The sequence below is a fragment of the Oncorhynchus mykiss genome, chromosome 3, assembly GCF_057628025.1.
Source record: "Oncorhynchus mykiss isolate SJ-2025 chromosome 3, ASM5762802v1, whole genome shotgun sequence".
NCBI lineage: Eukaryota > Metazoa > Chordata > Actinopteri > Salmoniformes > Salmonidae > Oncorhynchus > Oncorhynchus mykiss.
Window position 1 is genome coordinate 31,651,806 of NC_143024.1, and position 22,358 is coordinate 31,674,163.

General features: G+C 41.9%; 1 protein-coding gene across 15 annotated transcripts in view; it reads left to right on the forward strand.

The window, feature by feature from the left end:
- LOC110512735 (protein cordon-bleu) overlaps positions 1 to 22,358 on the forward strand; it is a 69,152-nt gene that overhangs the window by 8,265 nt on the left and 38,529 nt on the right. For 8 of the 15 annotated variants that reach the window (XM_021592925.3, XM_090228239.1, XM_090228226.1 and 5 more), the window contains one exon: positions 19,631 to 19,846. In XM_021592925.3, coding sequence (XP_021448600.3) covers positions 19,631 to 19,846 — 216 coding nt within the window. Of the gene's footprint in view, positions 1 to 8,367; positions 12,166 to 15,346; positions 15,531 to 19,630; positions 19,847 to 22,358 lie in introns of those variants that run through there. The other 7 variants (XM_036971464.2, XM_090228230.1, XM_090228216.1 and 4 more) reach the window with 4 other exon arrangements.

The window sequence follows — 22,358 nt, forward strand, 5'->3', positions numbered from 1 at the left end:
TTCTTTAAAAAAATTAAAGCAAGAGTTGAGCAGGGTTGACCTTTTTAAAATAAAAACATCACTTTAAATTAATAATAGTATTCAGAAATGACTATCAAAGCAACAAAACTAGGGCTTTACAATCCTGGTGAAAACCCCAACATTTCTCCAGGTTAAGTATCTTCCTGGAAGACAGAGGATACACAGAGGGACATGTCAAAATGCTGAAAGTGTTTAGTCATATATAAAAATAAAAAAAACTGTTATTGCATTTCTATTTTAAAGGACACTTCATTTAACTCAGTTAAGAACAAATTCTTATTTTCAATGACGGCATAGGAACAGTGGGTTTAACTGCCTGTTCAAGGGCAGAACGACAGATTTGTTCCTTGTCAGCTCAGGGGTTTGAACTTGCAACCTTCCGGTTACTAGTCCAACACTCTAACCACTAGGCTACCCTGCCGCCCTGATTTAATATAACAGGTTTTTCAAGTTCAATATTTGTGCACAATTACTTATTTTGCGTCCCTTTCATATTTAAATAAAATATGAAAGGGACTCAAAAGGCACTCATTTTGGGGAACGACTCACTTATTGGATTGATAATAATTTTTTCCCAATGGAACATGTGAAAGGTAGCACCTTTAGCTGTTGGTAAAATTGTTCTCTTTAGATTACTATGACAACTTCCATTTGTTAGGGTGTTCTACTTGTCAGCTAATGTCATCACAGAGGCATTAACAGCTTTATTTGACATGGCAAGAACAAGAAGGAAGGTTTAAAGGGAAACGGAGCCCGTAAATCACTCACAGGGATGGAAGAATGTACCAAATGGCACCCTATTCCCTATAGAGTATAGTGCACTACTTTTGACTTATGGCTGGGCGATATGGCAAATAAATTATCACGATATCTATATATTTTTTCATTCGATAACGATAATTATCACGATATTAATCAAATAATGTTTAAAAGGTGCATATCTGCTTCAAACTCAAGATTGTCTGAACAAACCATGGTTAGAGCATTGGGCCAGTAACCGAAAGGTTGCTAGATTGAATCCCTGAGCTGACAAGGCAAAAATCTGTTGTTCTACCCAAGAACAAGGCAGTTAACCCACTGTTCCCCGATAGGCCGTCATTGTAAGTAAGAAGTTGTTTTTAACTGACTTGCCTAGTTAAATAAAGATTACTTTTTTTAATTATGTGAGCTACACATACAATTATACTTGAAGGAAAATTGTTCCATGTTTGCAGCCAGGGAGCAGGTACAGTTGAAGTTGGAAGTTTACATACACCTGAGCCAAATACATTTAAACTCAGTTTTTCACAATTCCTGATATTTAATCCTAGTAAAAAATTCCCTGTCTTAGGTCAGTTAGGATCACCACTTTATTTTAAGAATGTGAAATGTGAGAATAATAGTAGAGAGAATGATTTATTTCAGCTTTTATTTCTTTCATCACATTCCCAGTGGGTCAGAAGTTTACATACACTCAATTAGTATTTGGTAGCATTGCCTTTAAATTGGGTCAAACGTTTTGGGTAGCCTTCCACAAGCTTCCCACAATACGTTGGGTGAATTTTGGACCATTCCTCCTGACAGAGTCAGGTTTGTAAGTCTCCTTGCTCGCACACACTTTTTCAGTTCTGCTCACAAATGTTCTATAGGTTTGAGGTCAGGGCTTTGTGATGGCCAATCCAGTACCTTGACTTTGTTGTCCTTAAACCATTTTGCCACAACTTTGGAAGTATGCTTGGGGTTAATGTTCATTTGGAAGACCCATTTGCCACCAAGACTGATGTCTTGAGATGTTGCTTCAATATATCCACATAATTTTCTTTCCTCATGATGCCATCTATTTTGTGAAGTACAGCAAAGCACCCCCACAACATGATGCTACCTTTTTACTGTGGATATAGATACATTTGTACCTGTTTCCTCCAGCATCTTCACAAGGTCCTTTGCTGCTGTTCTGGGAATGATTTGAACTTTTCGCACCAAAGTACGTTCATCTCTAGGAGACAGAACGCATCTCCTGCCTGTGTATGTAAACTTCTGACTTCAACTCTACCATTGATAAGCCTCTTGAAACCTTCCTTTTCGACTGTGCTAATTGGTAGCATGTCCTTAGCAATGCAATGCATAATAGCATTTGTGATGTCTTTGTCTTTTCGATGTTTGATTGTAAGGGCATAAACACTGTCAGTGTTGACTGCTTCGGGCAAACATCCCTAGATTGGCTGGTGCTTCAGGGGGAGTTTATCAATACCATTGCGCAAACTCAAACTTCCTGCATGTTCCAAAGAGTGACTTTGTTTCAGATGTTGAAAAAGGTTTGTCATATTACCGGACTTCGTAGCCACCTGTCTACGGCACAATTTGCACCGAACATTGTTCTGCTCTTCTGTCGGACTTCAAAATGCCAAACCACTTCCAAATTACTGAAACAGTTTAACCCTTTTTATCAATAGTTTCTTCGTTGTAAGCTGCTCCTTCTCTATGGCTATCACGGACACTGTTTTCACCTACATCACTAATTATGTGGTTAATTGTGGCTACTCCATCACTTGAGATGCTATGTGTTTTTTTTGTGGACATATACCTCTCCACGTGCATATTGTCACTTCTCTGCACATTCCTGCTGCGTCACAGAGGTGAAATGGACTGCTGTACCTAATTATTCTATATCGACATTACCGAAAATTAATCTAAATGTTTTATATCGTTAATGAGGGAAGTAATTACCTCCAATAATTATTGCTATTGATTTATCGCCCAGCCCTATTTTGACCTATGGTCCCTGTCAAGGGACTAGGGTGCCATTTGGGACACAGTCCACTTCTGAGGAGATTAAATGCTCATTTTTGGTACCTGGGTGACTAGATTTTGAAATCTGAGCAGGCAATTTTAGTGGAGGCTACTAAAGCACGATGTGGTTTCAAAGTGATGAAGGACTTTACCAAATGAAGCCCTGTAAAGGCCAGACAGGCAGATAACTGGCAGTCTGTAATTCATGTCTGAAGCTGTGTATGGACCCTGGTCAAAAGTAGTACACTACATAGGGATTAGAGTGCCATTTGGGACAACTTTCAGACATCCTGAGACGCCAGCCTTTTTAGCTTAGCTAGCCCAGAGAGCCTTGCTCTTCCTAGCCCTGCTCTGCCTTACTGTGCTATAGGACGTTATCGGGAGTTCAACCCTGATCACAACAGTATGTGTTTAATTTTATGTATATTTATTTTGCATATTGTCATGTTGAAGATGACACAATTGCGAAATAGTCCCGCTTACTATTTCGGTGAGTTTCAACCATGTGGATACTCACTGTATATTGTGACATACAGTTGCAACTGCTCTGGAGTTGGCTTAAGTTTATTTGTTTCTCTTTTGTGTGAATTGGAATATTGTGTGTGTTTTAGGGGCTATGAGCAGTTCCAGTCCCAGGTCTAAAAGGCTAAAGTGTATAGACCTAGGCCAACAGTCTTAATTAGCACTGTGTGTGTGTTTACTACTGTAAATGCCTGGGCCTGGTGTTGTTGTCTGAGCTAAGGGACCATCTATAAGCGTGTAGTAATGGGTCTCATCCCAAATAGTCTCCAGATTGACGTGGGGTTTAGTTTAGGGCTCCCAGTTTCATTTGCCTGCCTCACAAAAGAGTTTGGTCCAATATAGCTTGGAAAATGCAGAATTCCTCAGTTGCATGCAGCTGTAATACCCAATTAACTATCTATTATTGCTTGTAAACATTTGAAATTTGAAATGGATGTTCATATTTTACCGCATGAAGTATATTACAGTCTGTATTTTAACATGTCCTTTTGCTCAAATGCTTTACTGGCTTTTTGTTGAGGCAGAGTGACTACTCGCAGTGCCTGTTTTGAGTTTACAGTCGATTATATGGACCAAAGATCATCTAAAATAATAAGCCACTGTGCATCTTCACTTTGATTTCACCCTTTGACTGTCAACCATTTATTGTCTTATCACTATGTTGTCCATGCTTCTCTGTCTGTTCCCTGGTAATGTTACCTAAAATACACTCCCCATTAGCAGTAGAGAGTGTTGTCCCTAAGCACCAGCTACACTCCTGCTTGTCTCCCCAGACCAGACGGGCCTCAGACCAGCTTCAGAGACACACCCAGTGCAGTGGGTTGTATTTTTGGTCAGGTTCAAGTCTTAAAGCTTGTGGTCCATTAACATTTTGCTCACTAAGCAGTCCCCTGCCCCACCCTCATTTCCCTTACTTACATTTGTGTGTACAGATGTAGGATCTTAATTTGATCACCCATTTGCAGGGGGACATTGAAAACAGTTTTGTTTCCTTGAGGTTTTAAAAGTCTTCTCAAGTTTGTAATTTCCTCTTTGAAATGTCAGACTTGATTTTCCCTTACGAAATGTGTGTCAACCCCTACAAAAATGTTAATTGATTATAATCCACATAATAATTCACATTTCCTGTTGCTGCGGGATTATTTTCCTGCTGTAGCATACTGGTTCATTTATACTTTAGGTGTATCCCTGAAACTATAACCTCGTTTCTATTGAGAGCAGGCATTTCTATTTGTTTTTCAAGAGAAGATAATTTTAAGCTTTTTGCAAGATGATAGGGAAGTGATGTATTGTTGGCAGTGGTATATGGCTGGAAATAACTATTCCTGTTTTACTGGCCATCGGGTTTAAAATGACCTGACTGCCTGGCACTAGTCTTCATAAATAGTTCTCTGACTGCCTGGCACTAGTCTTTATAAATAGTTCTGACTGCCACCACACGCAGCAGATGAATTACTTCCATGGACTCTTCAGTGCACATGCTGTGTTGGGACCTGACCGATCTAGTTTTACTATTGTTTACGCAGTTACAACTTGTTTACCCAGTTTTGAAGAGAATATGTTTCAACTTATTGGTAGGTTACATCATAATCATGTACACACACACGCATACCAATTTAGGGAATTGATTGCTTTTAAATGTTATGTAGGTTATTGTAGTCAAGAGGGCAATTTTTTTAAAGTGAGTCATTACTCTACAGCAGTCTGCTGACTAGTTGCAGTGTGCTCTAGTGAATGGTGGACATGAGGGGCTGTTTCAACACAAGTTGAGCACTAAGCTACAGGACCTATTTTAGGCCACTGTCAGACTGTGTAGTCTGAGGATTGTGTGGTAGGTGTGTTTGTGGTGAAGACTGATCTGTGTCGTGGTCAAAAGTTTTGAGAATGACACAAATATTAATTTCCACAAAGTTTGCTGCTTCAGTGTCTTTAGATATTTTTTACAATTGAACCGCTCTCCTTGAAGTTCTTGATTATCTGATAAATGGTTGATTTAGGTGCAATCTTACTGGCAGCAATATCCTTGCCTGTGAAGCCCTTTTTGTGCATAGCAATGATGACGGCATGTGTTTCCTTGCAGGTAACCATGGTTGACAGAGGAAGAACAATGATTCCAAGCACCACCCTCCTTTTGAAGCTTCCTGTTATTCAAACTCAATCAGCATGACCGAGTGATCTCCAGCCTTGTCCTCTTCAATACTCAATACCTGTGTTAATGAGAGAATCACTGACATGATGTCAGCTGATCCTTTTGTGGCAGGGCTGAAATACAGTGGAAACATATTTTGGGGATTCAGTTCATTTGCATGGCAAAGAGGGACTTTGCAATTAATTGCAATTCATCTGATCATTCTTCATTACATTCTGGAGTATATGCAATTTGCCATCATACAAACTGAGGCAGCAGACTTTGTGAACATTTAAATTTGTGTCCTTCTCAAAACTTTTGGCCACGACTCTACAGTACAGTTGAGACAAGCCCCAAATATTAGGTTAGGTGTGGTAGTAATCTTGAGTTCATTAATGGCCATGTTCTTATATTGGCTGGTTTGGATGGTTGTGATTGTTATTTCACCTGCACCATCACACTGTGGATGGCAGAGTCTGAGTAAGAGCAGCTGTTGGTTCTAGTGATGCTTTAGGTTATCATACGGTGATGCTAGTACGGACACTAGTTTGCCACTGTTTACAGCTATTTCCCTTTTCACACCTTTGCTGCAGTAGCCTCCCCTTATTTAACAAATACCATAATCATATGTTAGTCTCATTCTGTTACTGGAAGTGTCTAAGGCTAAAAGAGGAGTGGTATAATATTGTTTCTCTGAGTCCTTCCCTGTAGCAGAGCTTTGTTAATTGAGGTAGCTGCTTAGGGCGTATGGAACAAACTAATTGTTATTTCCTGCTGTTCTGTTCCCTCCCTCCCCAGTCCCCGCTGCTCAGTGCTCTACTCCCTGTCTTGTGGGATATTACCCTCCACCAGGGATGGTTTCACACACACAGCAGCTGGTCTAGAGGGCCAGGTTATACAGTATAATCCTGGTCTGCATCTCAAATGGCACACTATTCCCTATATAGTGCACTACTTTTGACCATGGCCCATAGGGCTCTGGTCAAAAGTAGTGCACTATATACTGTAGGGATGCAGATCTGGTGTATAGGGTAGGCTATACAGTATAGGCTTCTCTTGTTTGCACTGGCATGTGCAATCCTCGAAGATTAGGTTCTGTCTGGGATTGAGAGAGACTGAATCCTGTCCAGATACACGTGGAACACGGTCTCTATTAAAGGGGACAGGTCTTCTCATGACATGGGTCATGGCTAAGTGAGAGTTGTTAGTCTAAGACCATGGTCTGAAGCGGTCAGTGGATTAGAGCAGAGACTTAGTCTGCTTCCCAAATGGCAACCTATTCTCTACATAGTGCCCTACTTTTGATCAAAGCCCTATGGATCCTGGTCAAAAGTTGTGCATATAAAAATAGGGTGCCCTTTGGGACACAGATGTATCTGCAGTAATATGGGATGCTAAAGAAATGACCCTATTAACTCAGCACTGCACCATCTGGCTTCAGAGGCTTTGTTTGGTCCACTCAGCCATGTGTCTTATCAGTAAACTATAGTTTTATGTATTTGTTGTGTCAATAGCCTACTTCTGAATGACTTCAGACCACTGCTGGTGCTCTGTGGTGTTTGCTCTATTTAATAGTTGCATTAAGACATTCCTGAGGTACTTTGAAGTGAGGATGCTTTGTCATTATTTGTTCGCTAGGTAGGCGGCATGCATACACACAAACGGTGCTATATAGCACCTAAAAGGGCTCTTCGGCTGTCCCCATAGGAGAACCCTTTGAAGAATCCTTTTTGGTTCCGGGTTTGAACCCTTTTGGGTTCCATGTAAAACCCTACCCACAGAGGGTTCTACATGGAACCCAAAGGATCCTACCTGGAACCAAAAAACAGCCAAAGAACCCTGTTTTCTAAGAGTGTTTAGTTGAAGTGAATATGTTGGCTGTTTTTTCCTGTGGCTGTAATTACTTATGCGACGTCTCACCACCAGTCATACATAGACCAGGCAGCCCTAATCACCAACCACTCAGGAGCAGATGACCAGGCCTAGGCACCTAGCTTACATGTCTCTGACTGCTGTGAAGGGAAGAGGGGTGGTGTCTAATTTTGTTACAGTACGACAAGTGGTGCCTCTGCCTCTCCCTTAGGTAGATGTCAGAGAGAACGGCAGCCCAGAGATGCTCTTCTCTTATTCATGTATCTCGCTCTTACTGCCAATGAGTAATTGATCCCAGAAGGCACCTGTGTTAGAGCAAGAGGAGCTGAGTTCACTTGTTCCCCCAGAGATGTGGTTACAGTCAGTATAGTCCTGTCCCTCCCAGAACCAGCAGCTTTGGAACAATCCAAGGCTAGCAGAGCCAGAGTATTCTGAGCATGGTGTGTGGGTGTGTAATGATAGAGCATGGCATTTGGGAAGAGGCTGTGGGGGGGCGGGGCAAGAAGTGTCTAATGTTGGAGTACTCTGGACTGCAACGGAATATACCCTGTTACACCCTCTACATATTCTACAACCGAAACACCCACATTACCCTCCATAGTGACTCACCAGCTATCATTGTCCTAAAGGGGACACGTTTTAAATATATACGCAACAAAAATAATACACCCCAAAAAACTTTGGAGACACCACAAACCATGACCTAAACATAATGAAAACCGCAAGGCAAATAAACTCAGCAAAAAAAGAAATGTCCCTTTTTCAGGACCCTGTCTTTCAAAGATAATTCGTAAAAATCCAAATAACTTCACAGATCTTCATTGTAAAGGGTTTAAACACTTTCCCATGCTCAATGAACTATAAATAATTAATTAACATGCACCTGTGGAACGGTTGTTAAGACACTAACAGCTTACAGATGGTAGGCAATTAAGGCCACAGTTATGAAAACTTAGGACACTAAAGAGGCCTTTCTACTGGCTCTGAAAAACACCAAAAGAAAGATGCCCATGGTCCCTGCTCATCTGTGTGAACATGCCTTAGGCATGCTGCAAGGAGGCATGAGGACTTGCAGATGTGGCCAGTAAATTGCAATGTCCGTACTGTGCGACGCCTAAGACGGCGCTACAACTGCCCGAGTTAGACCAGGAACGCACATCCCTCCATCAGTGCTCAGACTGTCCACAATAGGCTGAGAGAGGCTGGACTGAGGGCTTTTAGGCCTGTTGTAAGGCAGGTCCTCACCAGACATCACCGGCAACAACGTCGCCTATGGGCACAAACCCACCGTCGCTGGACCAGACAGGACTGGCAAAAAGTGCTCTTCACTGACGAGTCACGGTTTTGTCTCACCGGGGGTGATTGTCGGATTCACTTTTATCGTCGATGGAATGAACGTTATACCCGAGGCCTGTACTCTGGAGAGGGATCGATTTGGAGGTGGAGGGTCCGTCATGGTCTGGGGCGGTGTATCACAGCATCATCGGACTGAGCTTGTTGTCATTGCAGGCAATCTCAACGCTGTGCTTTACAGGGAAGACATCCTCCTCCCTCATGTGGTACCCTTCCTGCAGGCTCATCCTGACATGACCCTCCAGCATGACAATGCCATACTGCTCATTCTGTGTGTGATTTCCTGCAAGACAGGAATATCAGTGAGCCCCGATCTCAATCCCATTGAGCACGTCTGGGACCTGTTGGATCAGAGGGTGAGGGCTAGAGCCTTTCCCCACAGAAATGTCCTGGAACTTGCAGGTGCCTTGGTGGGAGAGTGGGGATACATCTCACAGCAAGAACTGGCAAATCTGGTGCAGTCCATGAGGAGGAGATGCACTGCAGTACTTAATGCAGCTGGTGGCCACACCAGATACTGACTGTTCCTTTTTTATTTTGACCCCCCCTTTGTTCAGGGACACATTATTACATTTCTGTTAGTCACATGTCTGTGGAACTTGTTCAGTTTATGTCTCATTTGTTGAACCTTATGTTCATACAAATATTTACACATGTTAAGTTTGCTGAAAATAAACAGTGAGAGTTTATATGAAAATATTAATTGGCTTATGTTTTCATTTTAAAAAACAATACAACCATCATCTACTTCTTGGTACATTATTATACAGATTTGACTTTAGGGCTACCTGTTGGTGTTTTCCGTGTTACTGTTCTCAGAGAACTGTGTATTGCATTGTAGTAGAAACCACATACAGTGCCTTGCGAAAGTATTCGGCCCCCTTGAACTTTGCGACCTTTTGCCACATTTCAGGCTTCAAACATAAAGATATAAAACTGTATTTTTTTGTGAAGAATCAACAACAAGTGGGACACAATCATGAAGTAGAACGACATTTATTGGATATTTCAAACTTTTTTAACAAATCAAAAACTGAAAAATTGGGCGTGCAAAATGATTCAGCCCCTTTACTTTCAGTGCAGCAAACTCTCTCCAGAAGTTCAGTGAGGATCTCTGAATGATCCAATGTTGACCTAAATGACTAATGATGATAAATACAATCCACCTGTGTGTAATCAAGTCTCCGTATAAATGCACCTGCACTGTGATAGTCTCAGAGGTCCGTTAAAAGCGCAGAGAGCATCATGAAGAACAAGGAACACACCAGGCAGGTCCGAGATACTGTTGTGAAGAAGTGTAAAGCCGGATTTGGATACAAAAAGATTTCCCAAGCTTTAAACATCCCAAGGAGCACTGTGCAAGCGATAATATTGAAATGGAAGGAGTATCAGACCACTGCAAATCTACCAAGACCTGGCCGTCCCTCTAAACTTTCAGCTCATACAAGGAGAAGACTGATCAGAGATGCAGCCAAGAGGCCCATGATCACTCTGGATGAACTGCAGAGATCTACAGCTGAGGTGGGAGACTCTGTCCATAGGACAACAATCAGTCGTATATTGCACAAATCTGGCCTTTATGGAAGAGTGGCAAGAAGAAAGCCATTTCTTAAAGATATCCATAAAAAGTGTTGTTTAAAGTTTGCCACAAGCCACCTGGGAGACACACCAAACATGTGGAAGAAGGTGCTCTGGTCAGATGAAACCAAAATTGAACTTTTTGGCAACAATGCAAAACGTTATGTTTGGCGTAAAAGCAACACAGCTCATCACCCTGAACACACCATACCCACTGTCAAACATGGTGGTGGCAGCATCATGGTTTGGGCCTGCTTTTCTTCAGCAGGGACAGGGAAGATGGTTAAAATTGATAGGAAGATGGATGGAGCCAAATACAGGACCATTCTGGAAGAAAACCTGATGGAGTCTGCGAAAGACCTGAGACTGGGACGGAGATTTGTCTTCCAACAAGACAATGATCCAAAACATAAAGCAAAATCTACAATGGAATGGTTCAAAAATAAACATATCCAGGGGTTAGAACGGCCAAGTCAAAGTCCAGACCTGAATCCAATCGAGAATCTGTGGAAAGAACTGAAAACTGCTGTTCTCAAATGGTCTCCATCCAACCTCACTGAGCTCGAGCTATTTTGCAAGGAGGAATGGGAAAAAATGTCAGTCTCTCGATGTGCAAAACTGATAGAGACATACCCCAAGCGACTTACAGCTGTAATCGCAGCAAAAGGTGGCGCTACAAATCATCAGAAAGCCAATGTTATCATCATCAGAAAGCCAATGAAGTCCTTGCCATCTCAGCAATCAAATAGGGTGGGCTTTAGTCTACCCTTCGAAGTTTGTAATTTGAGAGTGGGGGCATATGCTGAATTAGGAAGCTGCATGCTCTTAGCAACTGCAAACAAATGCCTTTGTGGAGCTCAAATGTCCCCTAGATGCATGTGGGTCATTCACTTTTTGCAGCATATGTCATAAATACCCAGCTGCCACCAAATAGAGAGCAAGTCTCTCTCTCCTAGTGGTGTAAATATAGGTTGCTATGAGAACACCATGGCTCCCAGAGAGCATGCTGCCATTGTTGCTCTGTGGAGTAGCTGAGGGTATTCACTGTCTGTCCTCTGCTCAATAAGGGGGAAACTCAAGTGACAACCGACAAGAATAGCATTAGTTCTAACGTGTGGAAGGGTTAAAGAGCTTCTTAAGGTAGTGTTTCCCCTATATTATTTTAGCAGAGGTGACTCTAAATTGTTGCAACCGCTGCAAAAAATATGATGTCATTTAATATACAGTACCAGTCAAAAGTTTGGACACACCTACTCATTCCAGGGTTTTCTTTATCTCTACTATTTTCTACATTGTAGAATTACAGTGAAGACATCAAAACTATGAATAACACATATGGAATGATGTAGTAACCAAAAAAGTGTTAAACAAATTAAAATATATTTGAGATTCTTCAAAGTAGCCACCCTTTGCCTTGATGGAAGCTTTGCACACTCTTGGCATTATCTCAACCAGCTTCACTTGGTTTTGATGGCTTCACTATTATTCTACAATGTTGAAAATAGTACAAATAAACAAAAACCCTTTGAGTAGGTGCGTCCAAACTTTTGACGTGTGTGTGTGTGTGTGTGTATTAGTCAAAAAATGTTTTGTACTTTTTACCCCTTTTTCGTGGTATCCAATTGGTAGTTAGTCTTGTCCCATTAATTACCTTATAGACTCGGTAGAGGCAAAGGTCGAGAGCCATGCGGCCTCCGAAACACGACCCTGCCTAGCTGCACTGCATCTTGACACACTGCTCACTTAACCCAGAAGCTAGCCACACCAATGTGCCGCCACAGGATTCGCTAGAGCACGGTGGGACAAGGACATCCCGGCAGGCCAAACCCTCCTCTAACCCGGACGATGCTGGGCCAGTTGTGCGCCGCCTCATCGGTCTCCCGGTTGCAGCCAGCTGCGACACAGCCTCGGATCGAACCCAGGTCTGTAGTGACTCCTCAAGCACTGTGATGCAGTGCCTTAGACCTCTGTGCCACTCAGGAGACTTTATATATATTTCTGCCGCGATTCTGCCGAGTTTTTAAATACATGTAGATAGTCGTCTCAATTACTGGAAGTCTATGGGAACGCTAGTAGCAATCCAGTCTCTCATTGATGTGTGCTGACAGTCTCTCTTTCTCTCAGCACTTGGACACCTTCCAAATGAAGGCAGTTTTTTTTCCCTCAGTCCTTAATCAATAGCTAGTCTGTTGTGGAATTAAAAGATCCCAAATGAGATGGCCAAAGATTTCTAAAACCAGATCAAGCTGCTTTAGCAGACAATAGGCACAATGGGGTGGACTACATAATTACCCAAAGAAGTAATTTATTTCCTGATATTTACTTGTTTATTCTCCTCTGTCCCTTCATATTATTATTATTATTATTATTAATACATTTTTAAATCAAATGTTCAATGTCTATATTTTGATCAGAACTTTCTTATTATTGAATGCTAAGAAAAGCACTAATGTCAGGAAATAGATTATTAAGATTTTCCTTTATCTTACACACAGTACACAAATAGCAGTATGTTCCAATAGGATCCTAGTTCATATGTAGTATAGTATGTAGTTACTAATAATATGCAGGTATTTCATATGCTAATTATGGTCAGTAAAATAAATGTCTGTTGGAGTGAAATGGGTCACTTTTGTTTTATTACTCCATAGTATGCCTAAATGCACAGTGCCTACTTTTTAGAGAATAGTGTACCCATTGTTTGGGGCTAATCCCATTGTGTTGCATAGAACGGGCCATGACAGGTGTTCCAAATGGCACACTATCCACTTTATAGTGCACTACTTTAGATTGTCCAGGGCCTATAGAGCTCTGCTCAAAAGTGATGCACCATGTAAAGATTAGGGTGCCATTTGGGATGCAGCTAGTGTTTCCCCTACCTTCAACTTCTAAAATGACAGGTCGTCATTGTGCGCGTCTCTCTTCATCAGGTCTAAATGGTCTCCTGCTTCTAATACACTATAGTCCCAAACTCTACTAACATATTCCACTATTTTAATACGACCCAGGGAAGGAAGGAATATTTATATTTCCAGAATTATTTTGGCAAGATAACTTATGAACCTCATACAGTACAAGCTCTTATCAGTCTTTCCTTGCAGAGTTAGCCAGTGAGTTGTATCTCCCACTGACTCACTGCTTCCTTTATTGTTGTCCAATACAACAGAGAGCATTATTGATATGAACTTGAGCCTGTGGCAGAAAGAGCACAGAGGGGTTGACTTATTCTATCTGGATAGTTGCCTGGAGGGGAGCAGAGCCTTATTTGGGCCTTGGAATGTGAACAGTCCCATGCACACAGAGACTAATCTCGTAATCAGTCTAACACAACACCAGGGTAACAAATTGCCAGGTTATAGAAGTAGTATCTATTCACTGGTTAGCTAGATACCCTACAGCTACTGCAGTTCCTGTGCTGTGGGGCTTGTTGTGATGCTTACACACTCCCACTGGGTCTAAACAGCTAGGTTAGGTTTATAGCAGTAGTAGGCCACTCCTCTCAACACCTAGCTGGTTTGTTAGTCACTGGCTACTCCCTACTGTAGTCCCCTGTGCTGTACTGTTGGGGGATGTTGGTGACCATATCATAGTTACACTATGGTTACACTATCTCTGACAATCCCTACGGCAATGTAATCCTACAATAATTACAGCTGTATGTCTTTTTGGGTAAGTCTCTAAGAGCTTTGCACATCTGGACTGTACAATATTTGCCCATTATTCTTTAAAACATTATTCAAATTGCCTGTTGATGATTGTTAGACAGCCATTTTCAAGTCTTGCTAAAGATTTCCAAGCTGATTTAAGTCAAAACTGTAACCGGGGTCACTCGGTTACATATAATGTTGCCGTGGTATGCAACTCCAGTGTAGATTTGGGCTACTCCTTGCCAATGACAAGCATACCCATAACATGATGCAGCCACCACCATGCTTGAAAATATGAAAAGTGGTACTCGGTGACGTGTTGGATTTGCCCCAAGCATTACGCTTTGTATTCAGGACAAAAAGTTAATTTCTTTGCTCAAAGGGATGTTACATAAAAATAAAAATAAATTACACCTCTACCAAACTGTGTCCTTCTTTGCTAGGCATTGAAAAACCTACCTTGTCTTTGTGATTTGTGTCTGTGCTTGAAATTCATTACTCGATTGAGGGACCTTACAGATATGAAATTAAGTTGAACCAACATGGAATAGACACTGAATTTACATTTGTGCCCTGTGAAAAGTTAGAAGTTATAAATCATCCTCAGATTCTCATCAGATCATCCAAGAAACCTCCAAGGTAACTAGCTAGCTAGCTTGTAATCCTGAAAGTATAGCCAACCCTATTATAATTGTTAGCTAAGATACAGTAACGTTACGCTAGCTAAATTATTTTGGGGGTTAATATAGAATTGGCTGGTGATATCACTGAGCTCAAGAGATAAAAATGAAACTGTCCTCGACTTACAGATGAGTTTCAAAGGAAGAGAACATAATTACATTTTCATGCATTTTGGATTACAATGTCCTTTTAAAAAGTCACTAGAAGTGACCTTCTCACAGTCGTTCAACAAATTCTTGTATGTGTTTCCATTGGATTTTGTGTTCAGTTAAAAAAATATATTGGGTTGATTCCTTTCATAACTGGCCAATGAAGTGGAGAGAGCGGACTGAGTGGTTCTGTGAAAGGTCCATTTGTAACCCAGTCACTGATTATCACTGAGGAAGCTGCACTTACCGCCCAGCTCAGTAACGGAGTTTCCTTCTCTCTTTGGGAGACTCTCTCTTTGCCCGAAAAGGTTCTTTGTGTGTGTGTGTGTGCGTGTGTGTGTGTGTTGGCTGACTCAATGGGTCCTGGGCTGGAGACAAGGCCACACTAAGATCTGTCTTGAGCGGAGATGTGCAAGTTGTTGCCCCAATTTCAAACACACAGGTGCAGTGTCTACCTGACCCATTCATATTGGTATACCACACTACACTGGTTTTGATCATGAAGTTATTTTCATTTAATCGCCATCTCTGTAGTGTTTGGAACAATTGTATTTCAATGGTTCAATTGCTCTGTGGCGGAGTATGGATGCCGGACTTAGTTATTAATAATTAATTTAGGTGAGGTTAGAGTCCAAGCACAGTGGTTTGTTGAATGTTCACATGCATGCCTACTCTCAACCTTCAAAGAACAAGGTGTCTTCAAGGCTCCTAGAAGAGACCTTTTCCCTGTAGTCCTTGGGAAGGATTTATAAACATAAACACGGACTGATATACAGAACGCTTAATCAAAAGCCCAAGGACTGACTTGACGTGAGTGGTGCAGATTTATCTCATACTGTTGTTTGCTCAGTAGGGAGAAAGTGTGTAGCTATTCAACATACCTATAAGGGAAAAAGCATGAATCATTGTAAACTGTATATTATAGTCAAGATAATGGTGTGTGCTGAGACAAAGCTACAATTTGTTCCTCTGACACGTGTCAAATACTGTACATAGTCAGGTATAGTGAAAGTTAGGACCACTAATGATTTACATCATCTTCTCTCAAAGTCCTGCCATAAGTGCAGTTAGCGGCATGTATTTTGGTGCAGTGTAGCGGTGCCGCCTGAGCTCAAAAAAACGTTGAAAAGGTTTTTTATGCCTACTTAAATTGATATATTGAAGCATGAAGCATTATACAGTAAAATTACAGACAATAGAAAAACATTGTAATGCGACAGACACGAGTTTGGATGAATTGCAATGCATGCTGGTTATCTTTATCCTTGTGTTTAGATGGTTACATATCTGTACTGTATAAAATAATTGTATTTATTTGCACACAAGAAACTACAAAACAATATGATAAAAGTTTAAAAGGCAAATGAAAAGAGCATGTGCAGGAGGGGTTAAAAACCCAAAGGCTTGTGGAGCACCTCTTTTTTTATTTTTATTTTTAATTTTTTTTTAAAGTATTTATAAAACAAGATAACTGCGTTAAGTTTTTATAATAATGAACAAATCATAATAAGGAAATTCCTTGGTGTCATATTTGAATGGAACATCACATCAACACGGACCATTGTGACCCTGACAACCAATAAACAACCTTTACATATCTGGAGACAGACTTGCTTTTAAGTAATCTCTCTGAAAGACAACTTGCAATTCAAGTTGCCTCTATTATGTTTGTTGTCACCTATCCCAGCGCAAAACGGCAAAGTAGTGCGAAATCTTGTCTATTCTATTTCGCTTTCACCATGACGACGGGACTGCCTTTTCTGGGAGAAAACAACATTAATTTCTCTAGGTTGCCACAATCAGGCCAATCTGCAAATGACAATTTTGCTCTAAAATATCTGATTGTAAAACTAATCTTAACCCAAAACTTAGCCATACCCCTAACCTTATGCCTTTAAAAACGTCTTATGGTTTAGATCCCGCTGACGGGATCAATATAACAACAGGCAGTGAAAGTGCAGGGCGCCAAATTCAAAACAACAGAAATCTCATAATTAAAATTCCTCAAACATACAAGTATTTTACACTATTTAAAGATAAACTTGTTGTCAATCCCACCACAGTGTCTGATTTCAAAAAGGCTTTACGACAAAAGCACACCAAACGATTGTTAGGTCTGCACCTAGTCACAGAAAAACACAGCCATTTTTGCAGCCAAAGCGAGGAGTCACAAAAAGCAGAAATAGAGATAAAATGAATCACTAACCTTTGATGATCTTCATCAATACATGTACTGTATTGTGATCTTCACAATACATGTATGTTCGATAAAGTTAATATTTTTATCGAAAAATCTCAGTTTACATTGATGCTTTACGTTCAGTAATGTTTTGCTTCCAAAACAGCCTGTGATTTTGCAGAGAGCCACATCAATTTACAGAAATACTCATAATAAACATTGATAAAAGATACAAGTGTTATGCATGTAACTTTAGATAAAGTTCTCCTTAATGCAACTGCTGTGTCAGATTTCAAAAAAGCTTTACCGAAAAAGCACACCATGCAATAATCTGAGTACAGTGCTCAGACAACAAAACAAGCCATACTGATATCCGCCATGTTGTGGAGTCAACAGAAGTCAGAAATAGCATTATAAATAGTCACTTACCCTTGATGATCTTCATCAGAATGCACTCCCAGGAATCCCAGTTCCACAATAAATGTTTGATTTGTTCGATAAAGTCCATAATCTATGTCCAAATACCTCCTTTTTGTTTGCGCGTTTAGTACACAATCCAAACACGGAGCGCGGCCAAGTCCAGGCGAAAGTTCAGATGAAAAGTCATATTGCAGTTCGTAGAAACATGTCAAACGAAGTATAGAATTAATCTTTAGGATGTTTTTATCATAAATCTTCAATGTTTCAACCGGAGAATTCCTTTGTCTGTAGAAATGCAATGGAACAAAACTAACTCTCACGTGAGCATGCGTGATCAGCCCATGTCACTCTGGCAGACCTCCGATTCATTCAGCTCTTATTCCCCCCTCCTTCACAGTAGAAGCATCAAACAAGGTTCTAAAGACTGTTGACATCTAGTGGAAGCCTTAGGAAGTGCAATATGACCCCATAGACACTGTATATTCGATAGGCAATGACTTGAAAAACTACAAACCTCAGATTTCCCACTTCCTGGTTGGATTTTTTTCTCAGGTTTTTGCCTGCCATATGAGTTCTGTTATACTCAGACATCATTCAAACAGTTTTAGAAACTTCAGAGTGTTTTCTATCCAAATCTACTAATAATATGCATATACACTGCTCAAAAAAATAAAGGGAACACTTAAACAACACAATGTAACTCCAAGTCAATCACACTTCTGTGAAATCAAACTGTCCACTTAGGAAGCAACACTGATTGACAATAAATTTCACATGCTGTTGTGGAAATGGAATAGACAACAGGTGGAAATTATAGGCAATTAGCAAGACACCCCCAATAAAGGAGTGGTTCTGCAGGTGGTGACCACAGACCACTTCCTGGCTGATGTTTTGGTCACTTTTGAATGCTGGCGGTGCTTTCACTCTAGTGGTAGCATGAGACGGAGTCTACAACCCACACAAGTGGCTCAGGTAGTGCAGCTCATCCAGGACGGCACATCAATGCGAGCTGTGGCAAGAAGGTTTGCTGTGTCTGTCAGCGTAGTGTCCAGAGCATGGAGGCGCTACCAGGAGACAGGCCAGTACATCAGGACACGTGGAAGAGGCCGTAGGAGGGCAACAACCCAGCAGCAGGACCGCTACCTCCGCCTTTGAGCAAGGAGGAGCAGGAGGAGCACTGCCAGAGCCCTGCAAAATGACCTCCAGCAGGCCACAAATGTGCATGTGTCTGCTCAAACGGTCAGAAACAGACTTCATGAGGGTGGTATGCCCGACGTCCACAGGTGGGGGTTGTGCTTACAGCCCAACACCGTGCAGGACGTTTGGCATTTGCCAGAGAACACCAAGATTGGTAAATTCGCCACTGGCACCCTGTGCTCTTCACAGATGAAAGCAGGTTCACATTGAGCACATGTGACAGACGTGACAGAGTCTGGAGATGCCGTGGAGAACGTTCTGCTGCCTGCAACATCCTCCAGCGGTGGGTCAGTCATGGTGTGGGGTGGTATTTCTTTGAGGGGCCGCACAGCCCTCCATGTGCTCGCCAGAGGTAGCCTGACTGCCATTAGGTACCGAGATGAGATCCTCAGACCCCTTGTGAGACCATATGCTTGTGCGGTTGACCCTGTGTTCCTCCTAATGCAAGACAATGCTAGACCTCATGTGGCTGGAGTGTGTCAGCAGTTCCTGCAAGAGGAAGGCATTGATGCAATGGACTGGCCTGCCCGTTCCTCAGACCTGAATCCAATTGAGCACATCTGGGACATCATGTCTCGCTCCATCCACCAATGCCACGTTGCACCACAGACTGTCCAGGAGTTGGCGGATGCTTTAGTCCAGGTCTGGGAGGAGATCCCTCAGGAGACCATCCGCCACCTCATCAGGAGCATGCCCAGGAATTGTAGGGAGGTCATACAGGCCCGTGGAGACACACACACTACTGAGCCTCATTTTGACTTGTTTTAAGGACATTACATCAAAGTTGGATCAGCCTGTAGTGTGGTTTTCCACTTTAATTTTGAGTGTGACTCCAAATCCAGAACTCCATGGGTTGATAAATTTGATTTCCATTGATCATTTTTGTGTGATTTTGTTGTCAGCACATTCAACTATGTAAAGAAAAAAGTATTTAATAATATTTCATTCATTCAGATCTAGGATGTGTTATTTTAGTGTTCCCTTTATTCTTTTGAGCAGTGTATTAGCAACTGGGCCTGAGTAGCAGGCAGTTTACTCTGGGCACCTTATTTATCCAAGCTACTTAATACTGCCCCCAGCCATAAGAAGTGTTTAACCTCTGTCTGTCCCCCAGGAAGAGGATGAAGTCCCGAGCCCCTCCTCCGCCCCCGGCCCCCGAGCCTGCCCCCAGGAGAATCTTCCGTAACGCCGTGCCTGATGGGGGAGGCTCAGTGCAGGGCAGTATGGGCAGCATGGTGATGGACACCAAGGAGAACATGATGAGGACTAGCGTAGACCTCCATATCACTCTGCCTCAAGGCTACCAGACCAGCAGCACAGTGGACGGCAGGTGAGAGGCAACACACACACACACCAACACACACACACGTCACATATGCACACGTACACATTACCCCTTCAACCCTCAATTCACAGATTCTGTTATGTATGTGGATGTGGCCCTGTTTGGTATCTGATCAGAGAGGCCTTTTCAAGGTTCCCTCAGTGGCCCAGAATCAGTATGTGAGAAGTTGACCTGCCAGAGCCGCTCTGGCCTTAATGAGGGTCTCTCGCTCTTTCTGCTGGAGCAGTGAGTGAATCAGACCAGGCCATCCAGGACTCCAGCCCTCATGCAGAAAACAAGACAAGGGCCTCTGTTAATGCTGTTAATGAGTGGCATGTGAGAGTTTCTAAAAGTATTTTCTTTTTGTGAACCAATATTGGACAGTGGTCCCAGGTCTGTCTGAAGTCAGAAAAAAACAGATCTGGGATCAGGCTCATACTGTGGTCGTCATCTCTCTCACTTGGGGCCGTCTTTTCCATTGCCTTTTACTCTGAGTGATGCTCTTTGCCAAGTAATTTGGGTAACACTTCATTTGGATAGTCCATCTTTAGACTATCAGTAACATTTCAACTAGCTATCTATACTAAACAAAAATATAAACACAACATGTAAAGTGTGGGTCACATGTTTCATGAGAAGAAATACAATTAACATTTCTAATACGAACAAAAAGCTTATTACTTTCAAATTGAATGCACAAATTTGTTTACATTACTGTTACTGAACATTTCTCCTTTGCCAAGATAATCCATCCACCTGACAGGTGTGGCATATGAAGAAGCTGATGCTGGGGACAATAAAAGGTCACTCCAGAATGTGCAGTTTTATCACACAATACAATGCCAAAGGTGTCTCAAGCTTTGAGGGAGAGTGCAATTGGCATACTGACTGCAGGAATTTCCACCAGAGCTGTTGCCAGAGAATGTTTATTTCTCTACCACAAGCCACCTCCAATATCGTTTTAGAGAATTTGACAGTACCTCCAACCGGCCTCACAACCGCAGACCACATGTAACCACGCCTGTCCAGGACCTCCACATCCGGCTTCTTCACCTGCGGGATGGTCTGTGACGAGCCACCCGGACAGCTGATGAGACTGTGGGTTTCATTTATTTAATTTAACTAGGAAAGTCAGTTAAGAACAAATTCTTATTTACAATGAAGGCCTACCCCGGCCAAACCCTAACCCGGACGACGCTGGGCCAATTGTGTGCTGCCCTATGAGACTCCCAATCACGGCCAGTTGTGATACAGCCTGGAATCATACCAGGTAGTGTGACCATCTGTTGATAAGCAACTGTATGCTAAGGTTAGGGTTAAGATAAGGTTTAAGGTCAGTGCTAGAGATGTCATTTGTGCTCAGTAACATGTGAATCTATACTGAACAAAAATGACTCCTCTATCACTGAGATGCAGAGCCTTAGACCGCTGCGCCACTCGGGTGCCCCTTTCGTTTGCACAAACAAAGAATTTCAGCACAAACTGTAAGAAAGCGCCTCGGGGAAGCTCATCTGCGTGCTTGTCATCCTCACCAGGGTCTTGACCTGACTGGTTTTCTGATCCACATCCATTTCCTCATAAGAACTGTAACTCAGTAAAATATTTTAAATTGTTGCATGTTGCATTTATATTTTTGTTCAGTATAGATTCACATGTTACTGAGCACAAATGACATCTCTAGCACTGACCTTAAACCTTATCTTAACCCTAACCTTAGCATACAGTTGCTTATCAACAGATGGTCACACTATCTGTAGAGCATTTACAGATGAAAAATCTGGACAATCCAAATGAAGTGTGTGTAACCGTCATTTGATTTATGGGAAATCAGTTTTGCTGTCTCAGTGCATGATAAAGCCCATGGGAGTTTCATCCAGGTGTCATAAATGTATTGTAATCACCTGGTTCATGTGTGCAGGAAGCAGTCAGACAACACCCTCTCCATTATGGTGTGTAAGGGTTTTGTCACACTTGTCACACTGTTTTCATTATGTTAGGGAATACAGATCAATGTGTTGTGTTTCCAGTGTCTTGTCAAAGCCTCATTTGCTAGCTAGATATGTTATTCTAAGAAGAAAGTTGTAGTATAAATGAATACATTGTTATTTTCGAATGAACCGTAACTCCCCATCCTACAGCTAATGTGTACTGCATTATGATGCAGTTGTAAGACTTGTGATGAGCAACCTTTGCCCTGGTGTTTGTGTTGGTTGTTCAGAGCAGCCCTTTAGCACTTTGGTCATATGAGCTGTCTTCTCCCAGCAGGCAATAGAAAGCATCCTTGAGTTTCTCTCTGTCCTGGGTTGACAGTTACCCTTTGACACCTCGTCAGTTGATGTTCTGTATTACATGACCGTTCATATGATGCTCAAAAACAGAACATTGTATCAGGATTTATTAAGACATTCTACATTCTCAAGTGAAGGATTTGGGACACTGGCCAGTCGGGCTAGTAGACTGCAATTTTTACTAGCCCAGGTTACATTCTTCTAGCCAAATTTGTGACATTTGATATTTG